Consider the following 23352-nt stretch of genomic DNA (forward strand, 5'->3'; position numbering starts at 1 on the left):
TTATAAATATGATATTGATAACAATAAAAATAAAACAATATGTACAAATAAATTAGCACTTGTTGGCACTATTACATATCAGAACTAAAGCATAGATTCTATCGTGTACATAAATTACAATTAAAATAGTGTCAGTTGTCCATGAATGTCACATATATCCATATACACAGAAATTTTCCAATGCAAACTCCTCCGATGAAACAGAAGATACTGGTGTATGTATGTCAGTTATCTGGTACAGGAACTTTCCTAAAATAGAATAGAAAATGTTTAGTTTTCATGCTTGAAATATTAAAGAATTAACTTATTTTTGCATAAAATAAAACAAATTATTGGTGAATGTTGAATACCCATTTTCATATATTTATAAAAATTCAGGAGAAGGAACACTTAATCAAACAAACTTATTCAATTATCATTCTTACATTCCCTTCCAATTATCTAGCCCAATTTAGTAAGTATTTGGCACTGCAATGAAAAATGTTATCAAGAAATTCTTAAACATCCACCTCATTACCAGCACTTTATGTTAGGCTTTCAATCTTTATATCAGTTCAATTAATTTCTTTTCATTATTGAAAAAAAATCAATTTTGCTCAATGATGATTCCATACATACCTTTACAGGAAATTGTGACAGGAACTGGACAGCTACTGGAGAAAATCTGTTCAGGCATCAATATGGAAGCCCTATTCACCACATGGTGCCATGTCAGGAACATATCACAGAAGGTTAAAAGGTTAAAATCAACTCAGTACTCCTGGAAGGTGGATAAGGTTGGCTGCCCATCACAGTGCCCCCTAGTTCCTGTTGCTGACTGGGTAACCGGCAGAGGTGAAAGTGAAGCTAGGTTGAGAATCTGGGACACACTTGGGTAGGATGCCATACTCTGGATACTAGATTGGAAAGCTAAAGAAAAAAATCAAATATTTTTAAATTGCATTGCAATAAAAAAATCGCAATTAATCAGAAATAAAATAGTTCAAAACAAACTGTCCCATAAAAGATTCTTTTGCATGACAAAAATTATTGTTGAACTAAGAAAGTTGACTATATGACAATCAATACCTGGTATATACTAAATGATTTGCTTCTAAATTTCATAATATTCTAAAACAAACATTTTTTTCCTTGATTATCATATGAGTTTGCTTTTGCTTAGCCCTTCTTTAGTACAATTCAAGGATTACCCATCAATGTAATTAATCAATAATTGTTTAGTAAGGGGACATAATTCATTGAAATATCAAATTATAATGGGATGTAGTTCACAAAAACCTTACCTTCCATGGTAGAGTGAAGATAGGTATCCTGTACACTGGTCAGGATCTGGGTCAGTAAGTTGTATACACGGACTATGTGCTGAATAGGGAGGTAGATAAAACTGCTGATGGATGGCTCGGAACCCTCGAGTGAGGAACTCTGAAAAATGAGGAAATCAATGAATACAATTCATCATTTAATGTAAAAAAAGACTTAGTTAAAATTAAGCTATAAGGTTTGATGTGACCAATTGTAATAAATTTAGTAATTATAAATGTTCCTTATTTGTTCCCGTATTTGATCTTTTTCAGATCTTTTCTGAATCTGTGTTACTTCTTTATACCAAAAGCTCTAATCATTTTCTGTGTAAAAAGGAGATAATTCATTGAACATCTAAGATATATATTTACCCTAACAAACTTGATGAAGTCGTCAGAACTGCTGAGGTCTGAGAGGACTCTGTTGGCCGCTGTGATACCCTTGGCATACAAGTCATAGGCTTGGCAGAGCATGGAGATCTGAAATGAGAATTTGCATTTATTTTAAAGATATGGTAAAACATGAGTAACCTTAAATATTAACAAACTGTTTTATTACCATTATTTCACAAAAATATATACTGGTATTCCTCAGTTATTCTTAAATCTGCATTGTTTTTCTTCTTATGATCTTGTAGAAAAAAATTAAAGGTTTGTTTTGGTTTCCACACTCAATTTGGTACATGACTGAAACCACTACAATTTTTGATAATAAGTATCTAAAATTTTTCCTTTACATACCTTAGATTGATAAATTTTGCTGATATGTTGAGCTGTGTCAGTGGCTGTTGATGAAGAACTGGAGTCGGAGTCTGAAGATGATGACTCGGATGAGGTAGGAATGTTGTTCTGGATTTGCTTGACTTGGAACTGGGAGATCATCACCAACTAGAAGATAAAAATTAAATTATAGTCCATTTCAAAATACATTTTAACTAATTAGAAGAAGAAATAAGTGGACATAACTTCAAATTTTCTTTAACATCACAGTAACATTTGTTTTACAGCAAAATATTTTAGTTTTTTAAGAAAGTGTTAAGAACACTAGTAGATAAAACAGTTACTAATTAATGCACATCCAATTCTCTCATATTTTCCTTAATAAATCTTTTAAATTTTTGGTCTCCATTTTGAACATTGTTTTTCAAGTTTGTTTTCCATCATACCAGAATAGACAATTTACCTTTTCAATGTTCTGGAAGAGGGTAATGTGCTGCTGGGTAGTAAGAATGCTGTGACGTAGGGGTCTGGAGTACTTCTGCATACCGGCCTGCATGATGTTGATGAAGTTGGACTCCTCGTACTGGAGGCGATGAATCAACTTGGACATCTTTTTGTCAGAGGCTGAAGACTGCAATGAAAGAAAATTGGTTTGTTATCTATAGCTAATCATTAAGTTAAGATTGTATACTCTCGGTAGAATGCTTCAAAAATCTTTTAAGTAAGTTCAAAAGACTGTTGATCTGCACAACACTGCTTATTAAAGAAATTGTGACCACTATTTTATTTTAGTAGCTGTCTTTGTAAGAATCATGCAAAATCTGAAATATGTGATACACCCCAAAAAAGGCTACATATTTTTATTTTTGTAATTAAGTTGTTTTATGGGTCTATACTATGAAATGAGTAATTATTCACTCAAATCTGCCTGCTCTTAGGAGATAATCAACATTGACAATCCAGTAGATTCTATTCTATTTGAGCGTCATTTACAGAGTTATCTCCCTTAATTTTGAAATGTACAGTGCATTCTATACAAGAGCATAGGTAATATGAAAAACCACATATTTTCTATTCACTATGACATTTCAAACAAAATATCAAAAAATAAAATATGTAGGCTTTTTACCCATGAATCACATTTTGCATGATCCTTAGCTTGAGTGCTACTTAACTAGATAATGAAGCTGACTTGTTTACGTTTTGGACATTGAGATAGTATCGTGGCTTTTTTGGATTATTTTGATAGTACAATAACATTGATTATTTTTCAGTTGATACAAAACTTATTTTCAATTCCCATGTTTCCAACATTAATCATTAAAATATGGAATAAAAGTATCCTATTAAAAGTATGACTTAGAAGCATTTTATGATATTTACCTGTGAGTTGTCTTTCTTGGGGGTACTGGTATGGTTGCTGGGCCAGGAGTAGATACCCTCATCACTGTCTGAAAGGTCAGACTCAGAGGTGTAACCTCTGTCATGGCTGGGTCGGATGTCCATTGGATCTAACAACAGGGTGGGTTCCTGTTGCCATAGTGACTGCTGGAGGATAGAGAACTGACCGGCATGCTGGATGTCTAAAATGAGGGTCGCACCACCATTCCTGTAAAAAAACCAAATGGTTAATCATTGTTGTATTATTTTCAAAATTACTTTATTTTACGTGATGACAAGATACAGGTACATGTAAAAGCTATTGAAATTAGATAATTTCAATCTAAAAATAGATCAACTTCTTAATAAAAAGATTATTTTTATGACTTTTTTGTTATCCTTTGAACAAACAAAATCATACCACAGACAAAATGTTACTGCAGTTAATTCTTCTGGATGATATTTACTTATATCAACATTTTGACCTTTTTTACCTTACAAATAGAAATACCTATTTCTTTGCACAAACATGTCGCAACAATTATGGCCTAGACTTACTTGACAATCTTAGCAACACTGGAGGAGTGTGATTTAGAGACGTTGTGACCATTTACTGCTACAACATGATCCCCTGGACATAATCCTGCCATGGCTGCTGGAGAACCTTTGTCAACCTTGCCGACCTTTACTGGACAGGAGTCAACCACGGTAAAACCAAAACCACTACCACGGCGGGAGAGACTGACCTGAAATTAATAAAAAAAATTGTAATATAATATAGAAAACAAAGGTAATATATATGTCGCCTAATTGGTTATAAAATACTTCATTGTTCATTTCTTATGAGTAACACACAGCTCTGGTCAGCTGGCTTTTATTAATAAGAATACATTTGAAACTCCATAAAACTTTGTATGATGTGATGTACCAGTGCTTTTCATAAGGCATTGTACCATCCTATTGATATCATTACAAGCTTAAAGCTTTGTTTTTATATATTCAGTGTATTATAATATTCTGTCATTCTATCCACCCTTTTCTTTTCTATCCTTCAAATCGAACTATTTTCTTTCGATATGAAAACCAAATAATCAACTTACAGTTATGGTATCAATGTCGAGGGATTTCTTCTCTGGAGATGGACACTTCTTGTAGGGAGTCATCCTGGCTTTGGTTGACACACGGAGATGCTTGTGTTGACTGATCTCTTCTGTCAGGAAGTGGAACCAACCCATGACTTCCTTAAAAACAAAAAAAAAGTTTATTAATACATAACGTCAAAAAGCTCAGCAAGCATACAATGGTACAACTAAATGAAGTCCTAAAAAGATAAAAGGTCATAAAAAAAAAGTATTGAAAAATAAATACAAGTAAGAATTCATCATTCAACTAATATGTTTTCATAATTCACCAACTAATATCATTTTTTAAAGAAATGCACCTCTCTTAAAGAAACGCCATCCACTTACTTCCATTTCATTGTTAAAAAAATATGTTTTAATGAATTATCTCCCCTTAGGTCACAATCCTAACCAGGATATCACTACATGGACATTATAAAACTACACGATATTCATCATCAACATCCTTTCTACACTCCTAGCATGTCATACAATAATTAGTTATAAATCACAGTGACTAGCCAATGACAATTAATCTGTCTTTTCCCAGGTCAGACAGGCGATTTTACAGATTTGTTTCTATTGAAAACTAGCAGTTTGATTTATGTACTAAACTTGACCTTAGGTTGTTCTTGTAATGCAATCCTTGTTTTATTTTTCAAACAAAATTTTATTTGTTAATATGTTAATTCATCTGAAGACTAACAATATTTGGGTTGACAAATTTGAATTTAAATATATATTTAGCATATTTAACATTTTACATGTAGATGTCTCTAACTCTCATTAATACCTATTTTCTTGTGATTTGCATGGTCAGAATCAGGACACTGACTCTCATTAAAAGACCTTAATAAGTTTTAAAATCTATACTTTGTTTCTTAAAATGGATTGAATCAAACACTCAATTTATTAAAGTACTTACTTTAGTAGGATTAAGAATATGTTGAATACCAAACGACATACCACCAAGGAACTCGCTTGAACTGAAAAAGAAATAAAAACATCATTATTCAAACATTTTACAAAATGATGAATTCTCTCTTCACAATTTAATTTATTTTTGAAGTGGACATCCTGCCAGAGAAATTATCACTTACTGTGAAAAAAGAGGGACAAAATTGGAAGTAATTTTCTCAATGAAGATAAATTACTTGTTTCCAAGTGGACATCCTGTCTTAATTGTGGAGAAATTTGGACATAATTGTTCAACCATTTTACAAATGATGACAAATATTCTCTTTCAATGTATAATTCAATCTTATGCAACCACAGGTGCTAAATGTGTTTAAAATTAAATATTAATTTGTTGTTTTTAATTTTTTTACTCTCTAAGTTGTCACATCTGTAATGCAGAGTTTAAGATCCTTTGTCCTTAGTGAAAACTCATTTTGGTTTAATCGACAGACTGTTTAAGAGAAAGTCAAGAAATCATTTGTAAATGATCTTAAGACCAGGGGTAAACAAACAATTAAAGTTTGCTGCTCTATTTTGCACCTGGTCCAACACAGTTTCATATTATGCATTATTGCATGAGGGGAAAATGTCATTGAAATTTAAATCTTTATGAAGACTAACTCACGGGACACACTTTTACCAGAAGAGTAAATGGAATAAATAGTAATACAATGTAGTTAGATACAAAAAATCAAAAAGCACAAAAAATAGGGTGTCTTTATTTTTTTCAATTTAAAAAAAAATACTTAAGACTTGAAAGTCAAACAAGTGATTTCAAACAATAATGTAGAAAAAACTTGATAGATTTGTGACTTGGATGAAACAATACCTTCAAACACACAACAGTACAAAGAATGAGATCTAATATATATATCTTTTCAATCTTGTATCATGCTATGTAACAGTAAATCTTAATCGTCGAAACTTAAACCTTTACACAACCTACCTTCCTGAATTATTCCTCAATAATGGGAAATTTTATCCACGAAGGTAACATCATCAGAGTTTTTAGGTCCCCTGTTTTCACAAAAAGTATTCACTCATAATCAAATTTCTCAAATTAGTAGCAAAGCTTGAACTCAGCTTGGAGAAATTGACTGTTATAATATCAGGAATTGATGAGTAATTGTTCAATAAAAACATTAATTTTAATCCAATTTAAAAATTATATTGTGCACCCAAGCTTCCATTTAACACTATCTTTTTGTTTTGTTTATCATCAGGTGAAACATCAAAGGGATTCACACCTTTGTGTTCAATAGAAGAAATTAAGTGATTTTCAGGTATGATAACATAAGAAATTGCTTTTTGATTGTTACAAAAATATCTCAAATTAGACAAATAAACATTGCTATATTGTCTCATCCTGAATGTAAACAAAGAAATATTTTAAAAAATTATATTTCTACCAATCAAATGCATTGTTTTCAAAATATTTATAGAAGTTTTAAATATATTGGAAAATTATTAAAATTCTTATGTAGGTTTGTTTATTCTATTAATGTACAATACAAAAAATAAACGAATAAATTTGCATTCCACAACATATAATATATCAAGGGTGATATTAATTTTAATATTTGTTTTTTTACAACACAATTGAAGCAAGAAAAAAATCTGCAAATATGCATTATAGACAAAATTTTAAAAATAATAGTATGTGTACAATTCAAGTCTCATTTAACCAAATTACCAATAAAAAATTGTATTTCAGAGGTAAAAAAAACTGACCATAGATTTTTAATAATTCATACAAATTTCACTTCCACTCATTTTAAATTTACAGCAATTTAATAATTTTAGCTTATTCAACACTTGCTCATTCATGTGACAAAATTTAAGGCAGCTGGCACAAATAAAATAACAGAGGCCAGGTGATCTATACTGAATTCCTATACACCCAGGCAAAAAGCGACAAAATTTTGTAAATTACATTTTTTGTTCTTTTGTTTGATATTATAGATTAATTTGTTTAACTGAGTAAATATTCAGGCTTCCAGAATTCCATCGCACGTCCATTATGACAAAATTTCAAATTTATCGTCCCATTAATTTGTCCATTTACTCTTGGTTGGTAATTTGCTGGTTGACAAAATATGTCAAGGCATCAGGTGGTCGTACCTTTCCTAATGTTTGTTCACCTGACATGAAATGTACATGTGTCTATTCAAATTTACACCTATTGTCACCTAATTATAATTTTGGCTATACCTTTAAAAGTGCAAATTACTTATGGAGCCCTTTAATTTTTGAAAAGTTATTTACCAATGAAAATTACAGACATATCTGGTTTTCTTTTACCTATTTTTTTTTCAGATCACAATGTATTCATTATTTCTCATAGAGCAATCCACAATAAACAGAAAAACTTTTCAAATACTTTATTATTAAGAGAACCTCTATCTTAGAAAGGAATCTTGTCTTGTTTCAAGCTTACTAGGGGTGGATCCAGGATTTCAGGTTGGGGGTGAAGAATTAAAGAATTAAATACTGAGTCAAGCAAGAGAATAAAATCTGCAAAAAATCAACTTTCTTCCCGAAAATTGTTTGCCCCCTCCTCCGCCCCGCAAGATCCACCATTGCTTAACATTCATTTTGAATTACATACCTCTTTTTGTTGTTGTTCCAGAGAGAAATATGGACTCTCTTCTTTAGGTCTTCTTCAGCTATGATGCTACAATAAAAAATATAAAATGTATAAACTTGCATTCAAATGAACTGGTATATCTCAAAGCATGATTGTATAAATTTGTAATTTTTGAATTTATAAATATAAAAAAAAATTGATTTTTAAAGTATGACAAGTTTTTTCCCCTATTTTCTGATAAATTATTCATCTTCAATGGAAACTGCTTAGTTTACAAAGAAAAAAGATAGCACATCAGTATAAAGATAATAGGAGTATAATTCCAAAATGGTAGATAAAAATTTTCATACATGTCTCTTTGAAATCATGTACAGTTATGATAGAGAGCATTCTGCCTAAGTCAGGAACTCCAGGTCAACAATACCTAATTGGTGGAGTTTGAATATGGCATGCTCTATAAGTGCAATTGCTGAGCACATGTCAAAATCCATGTAAATATAATATAGGTAGATAATTTGATAAGTAATTAGGGATTAGGATATACAGTTGATAAATTGACATGATAACTGTTGTAGTTTGTATCATAAATGAACAGCTCAAGAGAAGTGTCAATTTTTGATAATTAACAAAAAGGCATTCTATTAGGAAAGGTAGCTTAAAGCAACATGTTGTTGCAGATACACATAAGGGATTATGTCATTTGTTTTAGGATCAGTAAATGATTAAGAGATTTCATTCCAATTAATTTCTCAATTACAAGAATTTTGTAGTTAAAATTTCAATACAAATTTTATCAAATTTTCCCAGATATAAAATTATTCACTGAACTTTTTACATTTTTTGGCCTTAAACTTTCAAATATCTTTATTTCGCTTAACAAAAATTCAATTATAGAAAATCATTATCACCAAGTGGTTACTAATCCACTTCATATTCAATTTTTGAACTATAAATGAAAATTTTAAAGAATTCATTCTAAAAAAACAGAAGATAGCCCTTAACTGTCTAAATTTGACCACGAATTAAGACTGGAGTACCATTATAACATCATTAAACTGTGTTGAAACCTAAACTTTACCCAATTATCCCAAAATTATTGATATTATCTGTTAGCCATATGTAGAGCATTATACCTTTAATGAATTTGAGCAGGTGAGAAATGGACGCTCAACTTCAGGTGTATATTTCATGACTATCATCAATTTCACCTGTCTAATTACTTGCCAAAATTCCTTCACTATAAACACCAGGGAACCTCTACTAAATTGACCACAAAACCATATTGTGCCAATTACAGCCAAATTTCTGGGAGTTGAACTGATGTTTTGACAAATTTTACAGCAATGTAGCAATGTTGACACTGTCAACTTGACACATGTAAAATATTAATTTAAACACACACGTTTTGTTACTTTAACACAATTTTCATACCTTCTCTTAACAAATATTAATCTGACAGTCCAACCAGCTAGTCATGAATTTAATCAATATATAATAATTTGTAGTTCAATAATAATATTATGAAATCTTTCATTTTTCCCTCTTCATGTTTGTAAATAAAAAAATTCTATTAACCAGACAAGGAACTAAAGAATTCTTTGGCACATTATGCCGTAAAATTGATTAAAATATTTTATTTTCATAAATGCCAGCATGCAACAAAAAGGGTAATAAGCATTTGATGACTTATGAATATAAATTTCAAGATAATATAATAACAGATTTAATCTGAATATTCATCTTTATGTAACAGGTTTCTTAAAACGTCTTTGTCCTCATAAATTCCCACTGACAGTACAAAAGTTCAAACATTGATTGTAAAACAGGAATTGACCAAACAAAGAGGTTAAAAAAATCTGTGACCAAAGAGCCCAAAAATTGCACACGGCAACCATACAATTAAAACAATATTAAGCCAGATGTCTGCTTATCTGTAAACAAAGACCAAGGCAAAACAAAAATTGAACTTTTCCAATTTACTCATAGATTACAGATTTCAAATCTTGCACCATAAGGTTGAAATTTTCCCATGAAATTTTAATAATTAGTGTAAACAAAAGAGATTATTTCTGTAAGAAAACTTCCATAAACATTTATACATCTGGGATAGGTTTCTTATACACTGATAATAAACAATTTATATTAATTTTAATCTGATAATTGAAGAGATTTATGATTAATTTTCTTGATATTTTTATTAGATATTAATTTTATTTTCATTAGGTTTATAATTAAAATGGGATAATGTGTGGGAAAGAGGGTTAAATATTTACCCCTTGTTTTCCCATCCCATATGTCCCCATATTTAAAGATAAATAAACCCACATGCCTTCCCCACCCCCAAATTTTAAAGATAGCCAGCAATAATGATAGGAACTAACTGAGCTTATTTACTCACTGAGAGAGGGAGAAGTTTATTCCTACATGTATTTTTACAGATATAAAAGCTTTAAAACTATATTTATAATTCTAAATACGAATGACACAAAAGTCCAATTTTTTTACAAGTATGGTAGTTTGATTAAAAATTAGCTACGTTAACGCTGAACCATTGTCTCTCCTCTGTGGATGAAGTTGATACATACTACGTTCTCCTTTTCTTTAAAGAGAATTTCCTTTTTTAATTTTCAAATCTTATGAACCAGAGAGACTATAGTTTTCATTGAAACAGTCAGAACACTTTTCTAAGTAAAATATGATCCATTTAACATCATCAGATAACATTTACTGAAGAACATGTAATATCATGGATTCATGATATACATTAAGACCAAGTTTCATGAAGATATTTAGTCAAATGTGGTAACAAGTCATCAGAACTGATTTGAAAACAAACCAAAGATATACACATCTACCAAAAGTTACAAAGAATAAAGAAATGAAATACTTACAAGGAAAACTTGTGGTCAAAGAGAGGATTATTGGTGTCAGATACAATGGACGTCTTACTGCTACACTGTTTAACATCACCATCAGGAACTATGGCAACCTACAATGGTATAAAAAAATCAAAATCTACTTAGGAACCTTAGAAATTAAATAGAATTTAGGAACTGATGTTAGGTGGAAAGAAACCTCATAAATCAGGCCATAAACAGAATCTATATTTTACTTAATAGTTTTCTTTTTTCTAGTATCTTAATAAGTATGGCTTTACTTCATTTTTTAAAATGATGTTGATGAGTGTCTACAAGTGGATTATCAATATTGAGCTGTCTCTATGTCTATGAATTATATCATTTTGAGTGTGATAAAATCTAAATAATGATGGCTTTTGTTTACTGAGATGTCTAGGTTTAAGTCTCCGTTCCTTACTTTAACTATAGTAGTAGAGAGGGGTTTCTCTCTTGTAGACAACTGGCGGCCTTGGATAACTGAAAGAAAAAGAACAAGATTAAGCAATCATGTTGATTTTTTTTATTGACTTTTATTGTTACAGACACCCTTGTAAATGCAAGAATTCTTAGAACTTAATTGTTTATGTACTTCTGTAGTTATACAGAACAATTTCTGACCAAAATATTTGGCACTTTTTTAAAGAGATTTCTAATTTATCACAAGGTGAGTAACTCATACAAAAATTTAAGTGATGAAAAAGAAAAATACATGTATTAAACATTTAGAAGCAAAAAAAATAAATTTTACCATGTTTTGAATTAAAAAGTCATTTTAAATCATTATTTTTTTTTTTAAATGAAATAAAATATTAGTGGTACTTCTAAGTTTTCTCGTTAATAATTAACACTTAAAATAGTATTAAATTGTCATGTTCTACATTTTTTCACAATTCTTAATTAAATTTGGTAAATACTACTTATAAAATATATCCCTGTATGCAAATTTGGCAGGTGCTTCTCAGAAATTGGTGACAATTTCTAATTAAAATTAATAATATTATATCATATCAACTTAACTATTCAGAACTTTGAGTAAAAAGCAGTAGGGGGTGCTGACATTTGTGACTTATCTTTAAATAAAATTTATAGATTTTTAAAATTGGAAATGAACATTAAATAAATATATAAGATTTTGTACCATTTATGAGAAACTATAATAAAATACATAACTGATTAAAAATTATGCTTAAAACTATATGGAATACACCAGAAAAGCTCTATTTTTTCCAGAAACGCATCCAAAAATGATATAATATAAGTTTTTCTTAACTTAAAACTGACTTATAACACAGAAAATTTGACGAGTGGTAGAGTTGCAGCATAGGCACACTGAAGGAGCTTGGACAAAATTGTCCCCAAAATATCATTCAAATCTCTTAATGTACATTGAATATTGAAATAAGATTTGAAATATTCTTTACATATAGGGATATGCTTACCATGAACACTTAGAACACCATGGCTAATGCTTGCTGCTAACTTCAACTGGCCTGAAAAATATACACAATATAGTTAGCAGTTATATAACTTTTAATTAAAAACTGATGCTTAAAAAGACCCAGGCCTACAGCCCAACAGTTGGGGGAGTGAATAATACCCCATCATCCCAACATATGGAAGCAAAGACATAAAAAATATTTAAGAAATTAGTTTAAAAAAAACAGGTTCAGCATATGATAAGTCTAGAAAATTTTACAAAAATATCATCCTTCTGATACCATTCTCAAAAACAATACTGGCCATGAGCCTGAAACCTACTCAGTAAGAACAGTTTAACAACTTTTCTATGTAAAAATTACTTATCATTATATACTATAATTTTAAAATTTATTTGTATTCATATCTTTATAAAGAAAAAAAATAAAATTTTATCAATGAAAAACAAAGAAACTCTTGTGTCTTAGAAAAAGTCAGTTTCAAATATAAATTTAAAGAAATATTTATTGAAACATATCAATTACTTCATTAATTAAGATTATTATCGTTCCATTTGTCAAGATTTCAAGATAATATTTACATTCCATTTGCAACATGCACATATTCACTAAAATTTAATTCAAAACCTCCAGTCTTTTTTTTTTTTTCACTAAAAAAAATTTGAATACACATTACCTTGAGACAGTGTAGGAATTGGCTGCTGTATCACCATTGTGAAAACTTTAAGTCCAAAATTTCATAACACACAAAAAAATAACTTGAGATGACTGTTTCTGATGTTGATACTTAGAAATCTTAATTGAAAATAATTTTTTGGAGTAATTAATTCTCCTATCATGATAATCTAAACAATTAAGAACTACCTGACAAATGCAGTGATTTGATTGGCCAGTTTCCAATTAACTGTTTTGACAGATTATTACCTGATCAAGGTGAAGTGGGTGGAAAGGGGGCTTTGAAATAAACACAAATGTCTTATGGAATATACAACAGGTAGTTCTGAAGTGTGAAAATAAACACAGAATTAACTGGGAGCTTGCTACTGACACTTTGTTTTGACAACCATTTCCTTATAATGAAAACAAATAATAATAGAATCCTTTTCTTAAGTCATAAAAAAATGACAGGTATATTAAAAAAAGCTGAGAAAAGACAAACACTATTTATTCAAGACACATTTATGGTGTAAAATATCCTTAATCAGGTAGCACTTGTATATTACTAAGCTCAAGACATTCTGTCTGAGTCAATTTTTATCAATTCTTATTTCCTCAATAAATGTCATATTTGGCTTAACAGTTATTTCAATATAGAATAAGAGTATAATTTCAAATTATATCATCATTTTAATACTTGCATTAGGAGTTAGTGTAATGATTTTTTTATTCTTTACCCATTTATTGCTAATTATAACTCAAATTTTGTAGATAAATGTGCAGATTTTGGTAAATATTTGAGAATCAATGCATAAAAGTTATCAGTTTCAAAATTTCAAAAATAATTTATTTTGGCTGACCTTATTTCTATGATAATTTCTATATGTAACAACTATAAACAATATTTGTTCATATTTAATTTATAACTTTTAGTCCCATAATAGAAAAATTCTTAGATTCTTATCTAGATTTGTTCAAAGTTCTCACATTGGTACGATACAATCCTCCCCCTTTTTTATATCCTACCACATGAAGATGGTTAGGTATGATGTGACATCCTGCAAAAAGTTGGACATCAATCTGTCTCTAACTTGATTTAAAAAAAAAAATTGTGGACAGTGGTTAAGTACCACAAAATACAGATTAAGTGCAATTTTTTGAACATTTTGTCATCCTTTTTTCACTGTTATGTGGCAGGGAATCACTTACTGCTCTATTATTAAAATTTATAAAGCCAACAAAAGAAAAGCAGAACTTTAATGATGAATTAGTTCTAAAGGCATCCCTCAAATAAATGACAAGTCTAAAAGGTAAGTATGACTGTGAATAGTATAATAATAGGAATATCTGATATATTCATTAACCCTGTCACCAGGTTCATGCTTAGTTAAGCTCTGAGATGTATCTCAGGCCTGCCAATCAGTTAATTAACAAGATAAAAATCAGCTTCTGAATGGTACATGGTCAAACAATTTAGAAACCTCAGGGGGCATGTCATGGTTTCTTTCAAACATGCTTCTAAGGTATTGGAAAGCACAAAGTCAGACCAATTAGGCACAATTGATCTGTTTTCTGCAGAAATAAATCACAGACTCTCCCTTGGAGTCAGTCAATCCGCTCATAAACCATTTAAAGTCTAGAAAAGTTATATAAGAGATAGGGGCTTAAATTGTTCCCCAAACATTTTAGTTTCTTTAATTTGTCCAGCATTTCTCAATTTGTCACAATTAAAGAAAAGAGCTAAGTTAACAACAGGATGTTTGATTTCACAGTTGCAGATCATCAAGAAATTTGAGTGACAGCCATAAAGTCTTCAATTATTTAAGTGGTTTAGTCTGGTGTCTTCTAAAATTAGCAGTCTAGCTGTAAAAATCTAGCCCCATACTAGGAATTCCACAGTAGGGGCCAATAAAAACCTATATGGACCTACAGTGCAATATTGACTATGACAAATGGCCCTAATTAAATTATTATCTTTTTATTTGTCTTAATTTATCAAAATTATGGAAATTTGAAGATACAACAGAGATTTTCTATCATTATGTAATAAAACTCCCCCAGAAAATAGAAATTCCCAGCAGTTTGTGAGGGAGCAATTGCCATTGAGTACCCTCCTTTGGGACAATAGATTAGTTTAATCCTAAAACCAACAGTAATAGATTACATAACATTTATAGCTCTGACAATAATGGTCCTCAAATATTGATAAAGACTTCCATATTTGTCAAGAAGTAGTCTTAAATATTGGAAGTAAATAACTGTTATTGAGCATACTGAAAATAAAACAAATTAAAGCCCTTCTGATGTCAATGTGATTATTTTCAAAAGAAAATAAACTGTCTAAAATTTCCAAATTTAGCAACTTTTTAACCGAAATTCTAAAAGTTCAGATAGTGTCCCTTCAACAAACTTTGTGGAAGAAATGTAGTTTTCCTGAACCACAAGTGTGGCAATACACTCTAATTTATTCAGGAGTTGTCTCAGAGGAAAACATCATTGATACAGCAGGAAAACCATGACAGTTTAAAAGTCAAGAGATGTTATCAAAATGTATAAAAGAATCACAAATATATTTTTTAAGAGTCATAGACTTCTGCTACATTAAACTATAAAATGTAAAGCTCTTAACTTTGTTAATCTTGTGTAATTCTTAATTATGGTTCTTTTCATCAGTTTCGAATAAAAATGCAATGCTATTTCAATGATATATGTTGTTTTCAGGCCAATTAAAGACAATTCTTCCTGTAAGAAATTTCTACCCATCACTTAAAGGCAAATAGACTATCTTTGGCTTTTTGGCTTTTTTTATTGTTTGGTAGGGAGATTTCATGTTACCCTATTCTAATTTAAATTTTATACTTTTAAAGCCAGAAAGGTCATCTGAGCATTATCATCAATATCACACAATTCTAACAGTTCTAAAATGACTCTATTTTAACACCTGCATGTTGAAATAATCAATAACTAAATATAAACCCATTTTAAATTCAAAATTCTCAAGGGGACATGGTAAAATAATTGATAGCTTGCATCCATGAAAATCTCTTCAATGGAACAAAAGCATCCCATTGATAATGGCCTTAAATACCTTAATGTGTTTCAAGTATCATTTTTATTCATTAATAGCAACTCAATTATGATATTCAAAAATTCAAATCAATAGCTACAAGATTGTGGCATTTTCCAAACTGTAGCAGTTCCGTGACAAAATTGTATAGCCTAATTAAAGGGGGAAGATATGTTTAATAAAAGGGACATAACTCTATCATAGGAAATGTATAAATTTCTTTGTCCTGTGAATAAGTTTTGAATAGAGATCATGACCAGTTCATAGAAACACCACTTGCTACATTGATTTGTTAATTGTCAATTTGAAAATCATCCAGTAAAGGAAAGTTCACAATCCTTTCATCCATGGGACACTATCTTTCAGTACATTCTTTAAATTAGATGATTAAGAAATTATAATGATGGATTATGATATAGGAATAAAGAGACTATGTTTGAACCTTATAATTGAATATTTTCATTTTGTTAATTTTATTATAATGGAAGTTGAAGTTACCCACAATCACAAAAGTTCAACATCAAAGGTGAAAAAATATTATCTTGAAATAATGTTTGCCAAGGATATTTAAGCCTTCTTACGAAATATTTCGACAAAAAATATCCTCAAAATTACGCTGGAAACAAAATTTTCATGAAAATCGTCAATGTCTAGTCTTCATCAAGCTTAATAAATGGCTGTGTATAATCCATATATTAGTTTCTGATAATCTAAGTTAAAAAAGTTTCGCAAATAACATGAGATCATATATTAAACTCATGCATGTTTAATTCTAAACCACCCCCCCCTGCAGCAAGTTAGGGAAAAATGTCAAAAATGATCAGCTAGCAGGTGAAAAACATAGCTGATCCATTATATTTTGACAATAGAAGAGAAAATTAATACTGAACATTCAGGAACCTTTTTACAAAGGGCAAAGGTGAGCATGCTATTGATGATGAATATTATTTTCTATTGCAATGTCATTATCAAACATGTATCTTAACTGCAGGGGTTTGTTAACACAGTGTAATTCATGGTTCTGTTACAGTTAACTTGTCAAATTTATAGAGACTGGTTTTTAAAAGATAAAAACTTGTAAATATGTCAAAAAAATTGAATAACAATGTTCATTTAACAATACCAAACAAAGAAATGGCGAAGTAAAAAAATAAACATAAAAACTGAAGAAATATTACACTGATTGAAAATCAGATATAAAGTTTTGAGCTGTGTGATTTACCAAATAAGAGAAATACTGACAAACTGAACTTCATTTCTTCATAAGATTGACCAATTGAGCAAACCCTGTATAACAATGCTTTGGTGGATGGCTGTCCCATTTGCGATCATACCACACTTCCAATTTTTATATATGTAATGTTCTGCATGTTCAAATTATTATCTGGCAAAACCTTTCAGTGGTTGGCTATGTTTGGGGTACACTAGTTAATTGTGATTCCAGGGTTTCAAATTTACTTTCAACCCTGGATAGTCCTGGACTTTTCAAAGTTCGAAATTAACAGGAAAAAGAATGAATATGGTAATATGCAAAAAATGCAGCAGCCTATATCCTAAATCCAAAATAGCAAATTCTTTCACAGATCACCAAAGGGTCTCCTACAAGTGTAAACACACCTTTAAGAAAGCTTCACATGGCCAAGACAAAAAGTGATAAAATAAATACCCACTTGAGGTAAATCGCAAGTCCTCAATAAAGTGGCAATGAAGAAGGTAGAACGCCATGGACCTAGGCAGGCACGGATCCAAGAACTGGCGTACCGGGCGTACATCCCCCCCTAAATCGGTAAGAAAAAATATTTTCACCACTAGTTTCACCCCATTATATTTTTTGCCTTGCTTTGCACAGCATTTAATTCAATTAACGCCCCCCTAAACTCAAACCCTGGATCCGCCCCTGCTAGATACTGGTAAATGAAATTTTAAAGGTTAAAGGTTATAATTTGAGAGTCCCAGACCTAAGATCACCATTAATTTGAACCCCTGAATTCTAATTAACTTTTGAATAAGAAGTACCTTGAGATTTAAACTGTTTGCTCTTGTCATTGGTGACCGGGCACAGATACGTATCATCTGGAAGTCGAAATCTATCGTTTAAGATTGAGGTAGAGGTGAAGGGCACCCGTGATGCAGAGTCTTGGCAACCATTAGAAGCAGGGGAAGTCAACCTCAATGGGGTATGCAGCATATCTTTGTTGCGTTTACATGGTGTTGGTCTGTTCTCATCATTTTCAGTGTGGCAGACATATTTCATCTTTTTGCAGGATCCTGCAATGATTTCTTCGTAAACATGCTCCATTCTTTTCTTTCTGCAGGATTTATATATAAGACCCACATCTGAAAACAGAAAAAAATCTTTGTTAAAGCTTGTTTAAAATCAGAGACTGAAACTAACATAATACATATCTATAGGCAGGCTTTCTCTATGAGAAATAAACATCACAATTTAAAATTCATGTGACTACATAAAAGCATTTCTGTAATCATGCATGGTGTTTGTTCTTTGAAAGCAGAGGGTTTTGCAGGCATTTACCAGGAACTGTGGCATGACTAATAAAAAATTTCCACTGTCTGATTAAATATTGAAAAACACACGAAAAGTTACGGGAAGAAATCCCAGTCATGTCGCTACAATAAACTAAATAAATAAGAACACTGGAACTTAGCATTTGTTCAGTTGTATGAATATCAGTAATCAAGAAACTAGACACATTGTTACACCACTATATTTACATAATTTTTGGATTTTTTTTTCTACAACTTTCAATTTACAAGATAAATGTTATCAGATATACCTTACCATGATAAACTCCTCTCACTCATAACACACATTATCATAAAATCAATTTATCTGCAGTACAACATAATTAAGGAGCTAATTAATATTGATGTCATGAAGGACTGCATGAAAAATTATTTGTAAATATATTTGAACTTCATTCCATCTTGCCTTAAGCTAATGTACCCTTATAATTAGTGAGGATTTTAATACCCTGATAAATGAACTTTCAACTTCAAGGAAATTTCACTTTGCTAGGGTCATTTTTCAAGTGGTCAGTGATTTCACTAATGAAAGGAGTAAGCTTGAATGTCAAAAATTATATTAATGATCCAAATGGTAGGCCTTCTTGTGAAATTGATATTTGAATTTAATACAGTACAAAGCTCTGTTATTTACTATTTAATCAAAACTAAATATAGATTTATTGAGCATGAAATCGGTTGTATGGTCTGGCTGTGTGTAAAAAGGGTATAATTTGTGAACATAAATATTGTAGTGCAAATAGCAGGATGTGAAGTGATATGATTAATTATGGTGAAACTAGCACCAAGAAAAGGCACCGCTTATCACTTTTTAATGTTTAGAACTTAACATTGTTATTATCAGAACTGTTCTTATAGTAAACTGTTAACTGACTACCTAAAATATTTGATAAATGGTCAATCAATTTAAAACTTTCTCATGGAAAAACCAAACATATGATTAATGACAATTTGTACAGCATGTGACTTAGAACCTTGTGCTCTTTTAACTGGTTAAGATAAAACAACTTATGTATGCACAGTTTGCTGAACAATGAATGTTTTCAGCAAGGAACCAATTGCAAGCTACTTTGGCATACCTGTATTTAGTTTTAAGTGATTCAACATGCAAGTATATAAAAGATCAAATCTGTACCCAAAGAAGTCATATCTAAAAAATCTGAATCATAGTCCTTAAAATAACTAATTAAATAACGGGTCTATATCTGAACATATGAAAGTCAATATCAATTTCTCCAAACGGATTGAAGAGTAATCCAAAGTTGAGGGTGGTGTTAATATGATATGCGAAAGTTTAAGGGTACAATCTTCGTGATTTCACATCAAAATGTTAACACTTCCTTTTTCAACAAATGCAAAAATACATGTCGATCGTATCTAAATGAAAAGATCAAAGGTATCGCTGGTGTAAATATTCACACTAATCAATCAAGTGCACCCTCTGGCGGAAGCAGTGTGATATTTGAATCGATCTCGGATCATAATTGATTATTTTCCGGGTAAATCAAAAATATTTTAAAAAAATCGGACTTTCACTTAATTATTTTGTATTTTAGTCAAATTTTTTAAAATCGAGACGCCAAAAACTCAGCATGAGGACGACCTCTCTTTATCCTAAACCACAATTAAAATCACCTTTGTGTGTATTCTTTCCGCTAGATTAATCCAAAATAAACAGGGAGAATTTCACAGTGCTAATACTTCAACATTACTTTAGGGTCACCTTTGATCTGCATTTTATTAATTCTCCGTATTCTTGAGTATATTGTTTGTTAAAGTAGTCATTTAAGGTCATGCTTAGAAAAATATAAGATGTATAAAAGCGGTGTTTTGATATTGAGCTTTAACCACATTTTATTTATTTTTACCGAAAACCCAAGCAGTTCTTATTGGTAGTACCGCTTAGCACCACGTTTAAAAATTCTTTAAAGTTTATGCTGATATGAACTGAAAATTAATTAATTTGTAAATATATTGGAATAAATTTGGACAGGAGATTTGGATCCCTTAAAAAGTAGTTCTGATTTCTTCATTTCAATTACATGTACAGCTGGAGCAGCATTCCCATTACTGTCGAAAACCAGGTGTTAAGTTTTACATGATGAACTTTATGATATCATAGAATACATGTACTTGTACAAATCCGCTGGCCATTTTATGATCATTCATGTTGTTCAAGACCATAAAAATCAATGGGCCCGACACACTTTCTGAATAATAACACAGTCAGAAGTGTCTGGCTTCTGTCTGCAACTAAGACACAAAAGCCCTCTGGGTTTCTCGTAACAAGTGCACGTGTGATTTAATCCTCACTTTATCCCGTTTTTATCCCCTGTTTTCGTTCACGATTTCGAGATAGCGTATTCAATTATTCATGCGTTGGAGTGTTTTTATTCTCTTATTCAGATGGATAATTAAAATGTAGCAGCTTGTGTCGGTTGATCCGATCTAAATGGTCGTAAACCATGCATCTTTAACATTCAAACATTTATTTAATAACAGCCCATATTAGTGCAAAAACTTTTAAAGGCTGGAATTTTTAAAAACAAGTTTCAAGGCCGCTAAAACGGTTGCTATACAGTATAAATGAAATATGCACATTCTTTGATATGATGCATTTATTTTCTATCTCTACGTAGGTTACTCAACTCACGAAGTTATCGTATGATAACATATTAAATTGAGGAATACAAATTTCTACAGTTTTTACAATATTTCAACGCTTTACAGGCATTATGTTTGAAACCTTAACATGCCAAATACCGTACATCATAGACCTGTAGCAACCCTGGTATCAACTTTTCTATATAAAATATAGTTTCAATAAAGTACATGCAGATAACCATAAGTAAAAAGTAGCCACACATTTAAAATGTAAAAATAGAACTAAATTGAAATAAAAAGGAAGACAAAAATTTTCGACCTTACAGTCTAACTGTATGCACAAAAGGAGAGAAGTCAATAGCGCATATTTACTTCACTAAACTCCAAAAACTTAGTATCTTTGTCATTATCAAGTAAAAGCAGAGGTTCCTTTATTATCACCAGATTAATTGATCAACACATTAGACTATCATATCAATGTCTCCCTACTGATAGGACAAATTTCCTAAACCATAATAAAACTTTTAGGGTTGTTTACTGATAAAATAGAGAGTTCAATTATTTAGAAAGGCCTGTCCGAATTTTGTAAGAACAGATCACCCGTAATGTGTAAAATTATTTGAATTATTTTTACCTAGAAATAAAATAAGATTATAGTTTTCGGGTTTCTTCTTGATTTGTTGATTTGTTAATTCAGAATGTGAAGCCTTGTGAATTGAATGCTCAACATACAAGTCATCAAAGAAAAAAAATTAGAGAAAACATATGTAATAATAAAAAATCTAAAACAAAGAAAATCAGTATAAAGTCTTACCTTTCTCAACCGATACCATTATTTTCGATCATTTGGTGGTGTAAAAAAAGTCAATATAATATTTAAGAAAGTCAACTATATTTCCGAAAATTAACACTTCGTTCCTAGCCTAGCGATGACTCCTCTATTTTGTGGTTACAGTATTCCAACATTGTCAAGAAAAGTCATAAACCACATGTGTAATCAATTCTATATTATAATCCGCTTAAATTAATTCCCTTAATGTAAAACAAAAACACTGGACAAGACTTTCCCATAAAATTTGTCAGTCCATCCCGATACGACTCGAAATTTACAACTGGCGGGGGGCGTTTCCCAAAACGTTATCATGACAGTCAATCGATCGATGTCAAAGCTAGCGTGCACTAGCTACCACACTCGCGTCCCTTTAATACGTTATCAGAGAGAAACTTGACAAAGGGTACTTAAAATTTCTGTATATAGTAGAAAAAAGAGAAATAAAAGGAGAGGGGAAATATTTAAATGAGAACTTTGATAACCGTAAAATTGTATGTCGTTATAGCATAATTATCCATTAAAAATGATTCTAAATATTTAATTTTGATTTAATGCCAAAATGCATTGAGCATCTGTTAATAAATAAATAGTGAAAACAGTTTAAACTGTAAGAGATAATATAATTTGGATCAAAAAGGGAAAAGAAAGGAAAAAAAGAAAGAAAGAAAAATAGTTTAATATTTGAAGAACCTTTTTCCACCAATCATTTACGATAAAACAATAGTAAAATATTACTTACTTATATGGTAAAAGTTACAATAATTCCAGTGCTTTCCAATCACATTTCAGACAGAAATTTTAACACGAATTTTTGAAACCAGAAAGCTTAATTACGTCTTTGCCCTTCCACAAAAGAATCACAAATGAATTTTTGGAGATAGTTAGTAAATTAAGATCAGGTACAAAAGATTACAGAAATTAGTTCCTGATAAAAATCAGGTTTAATGACTTTTACAAAAGTCAGGCCAATTATCGTGTAACTATCGGAATTTAATTGTGGACAGGTGAAGTCGAACACACCCTTAGGCAATCTAAAAATAGTTCTAATGGACTGGCACGCTTCAACACTATACTGGACCAAACTACAGGTGGACTAAGGGCATAATGTGTCATTTTGTTATCTAAATGATTTGACACAGAAAAGGATTATTGAAAATAATCATATCTTAAACAAATCTAAATTAAATATTATGCATTTCTATTGAAATTTCGAATGTAAGTGTCAGAATTTGAACATGTAGTTGGTTTA

At 30.6% G+C, this 23352-nt stretch overlaps 1 protein-coding gene across 1 annotated transcript; it reads right to left on the bottom strand.

Annotated features, from left to right (window-relative positions):
* LOC148612797 (uncharacterized) lies at positions 1-22377 on the bottom strand. The gene is made up of 16 exons (XM_088594534.1): positions 22086-22377; positions 18140-18460; positions 12403-12453; positions 11382-11440; positions 10958-11055; positions 8088-8153; positions 5448-5508; positions 4502-4642; positions 3960-4147; positions 3405-3630; positions 2485-2652; positions 2043-2189; positions 1674-1781; positions 1284-1422; positions 619-909; positions 1-249 (listed from the first exon to the last, which is right to left on the bottom strand). The coding sequence occupies exons 1-15, from the start codon at positions 22102-22104 to the stop codon at positions 752-754; spliced, it is 1950 nt and encodes a 649-aa protein (XP_088450660.1). The 5' UTR covers positions 22105-22377; the 3' UTR covers positions 1-249; positions 619-751.
* Positions 22378-23352: the final 975 nt, after the last annotated feature.

The sequence above is a fragment of the Perna viridis genome, chromosome 7 (genome assembly GCF_037379345.1).
Source record: "Perna viridis isolate PV_CMFRI_1.1 ecotype Kerala chromosome 7, ASM3737934v1, whole genome shotgun sequence".
NCBI classification, from domain to species: Eukaryota; Metazoa; Mollusca; class Bivalvia; order Mytilida; family Mytilidae; genus Perna; species Perna viridis.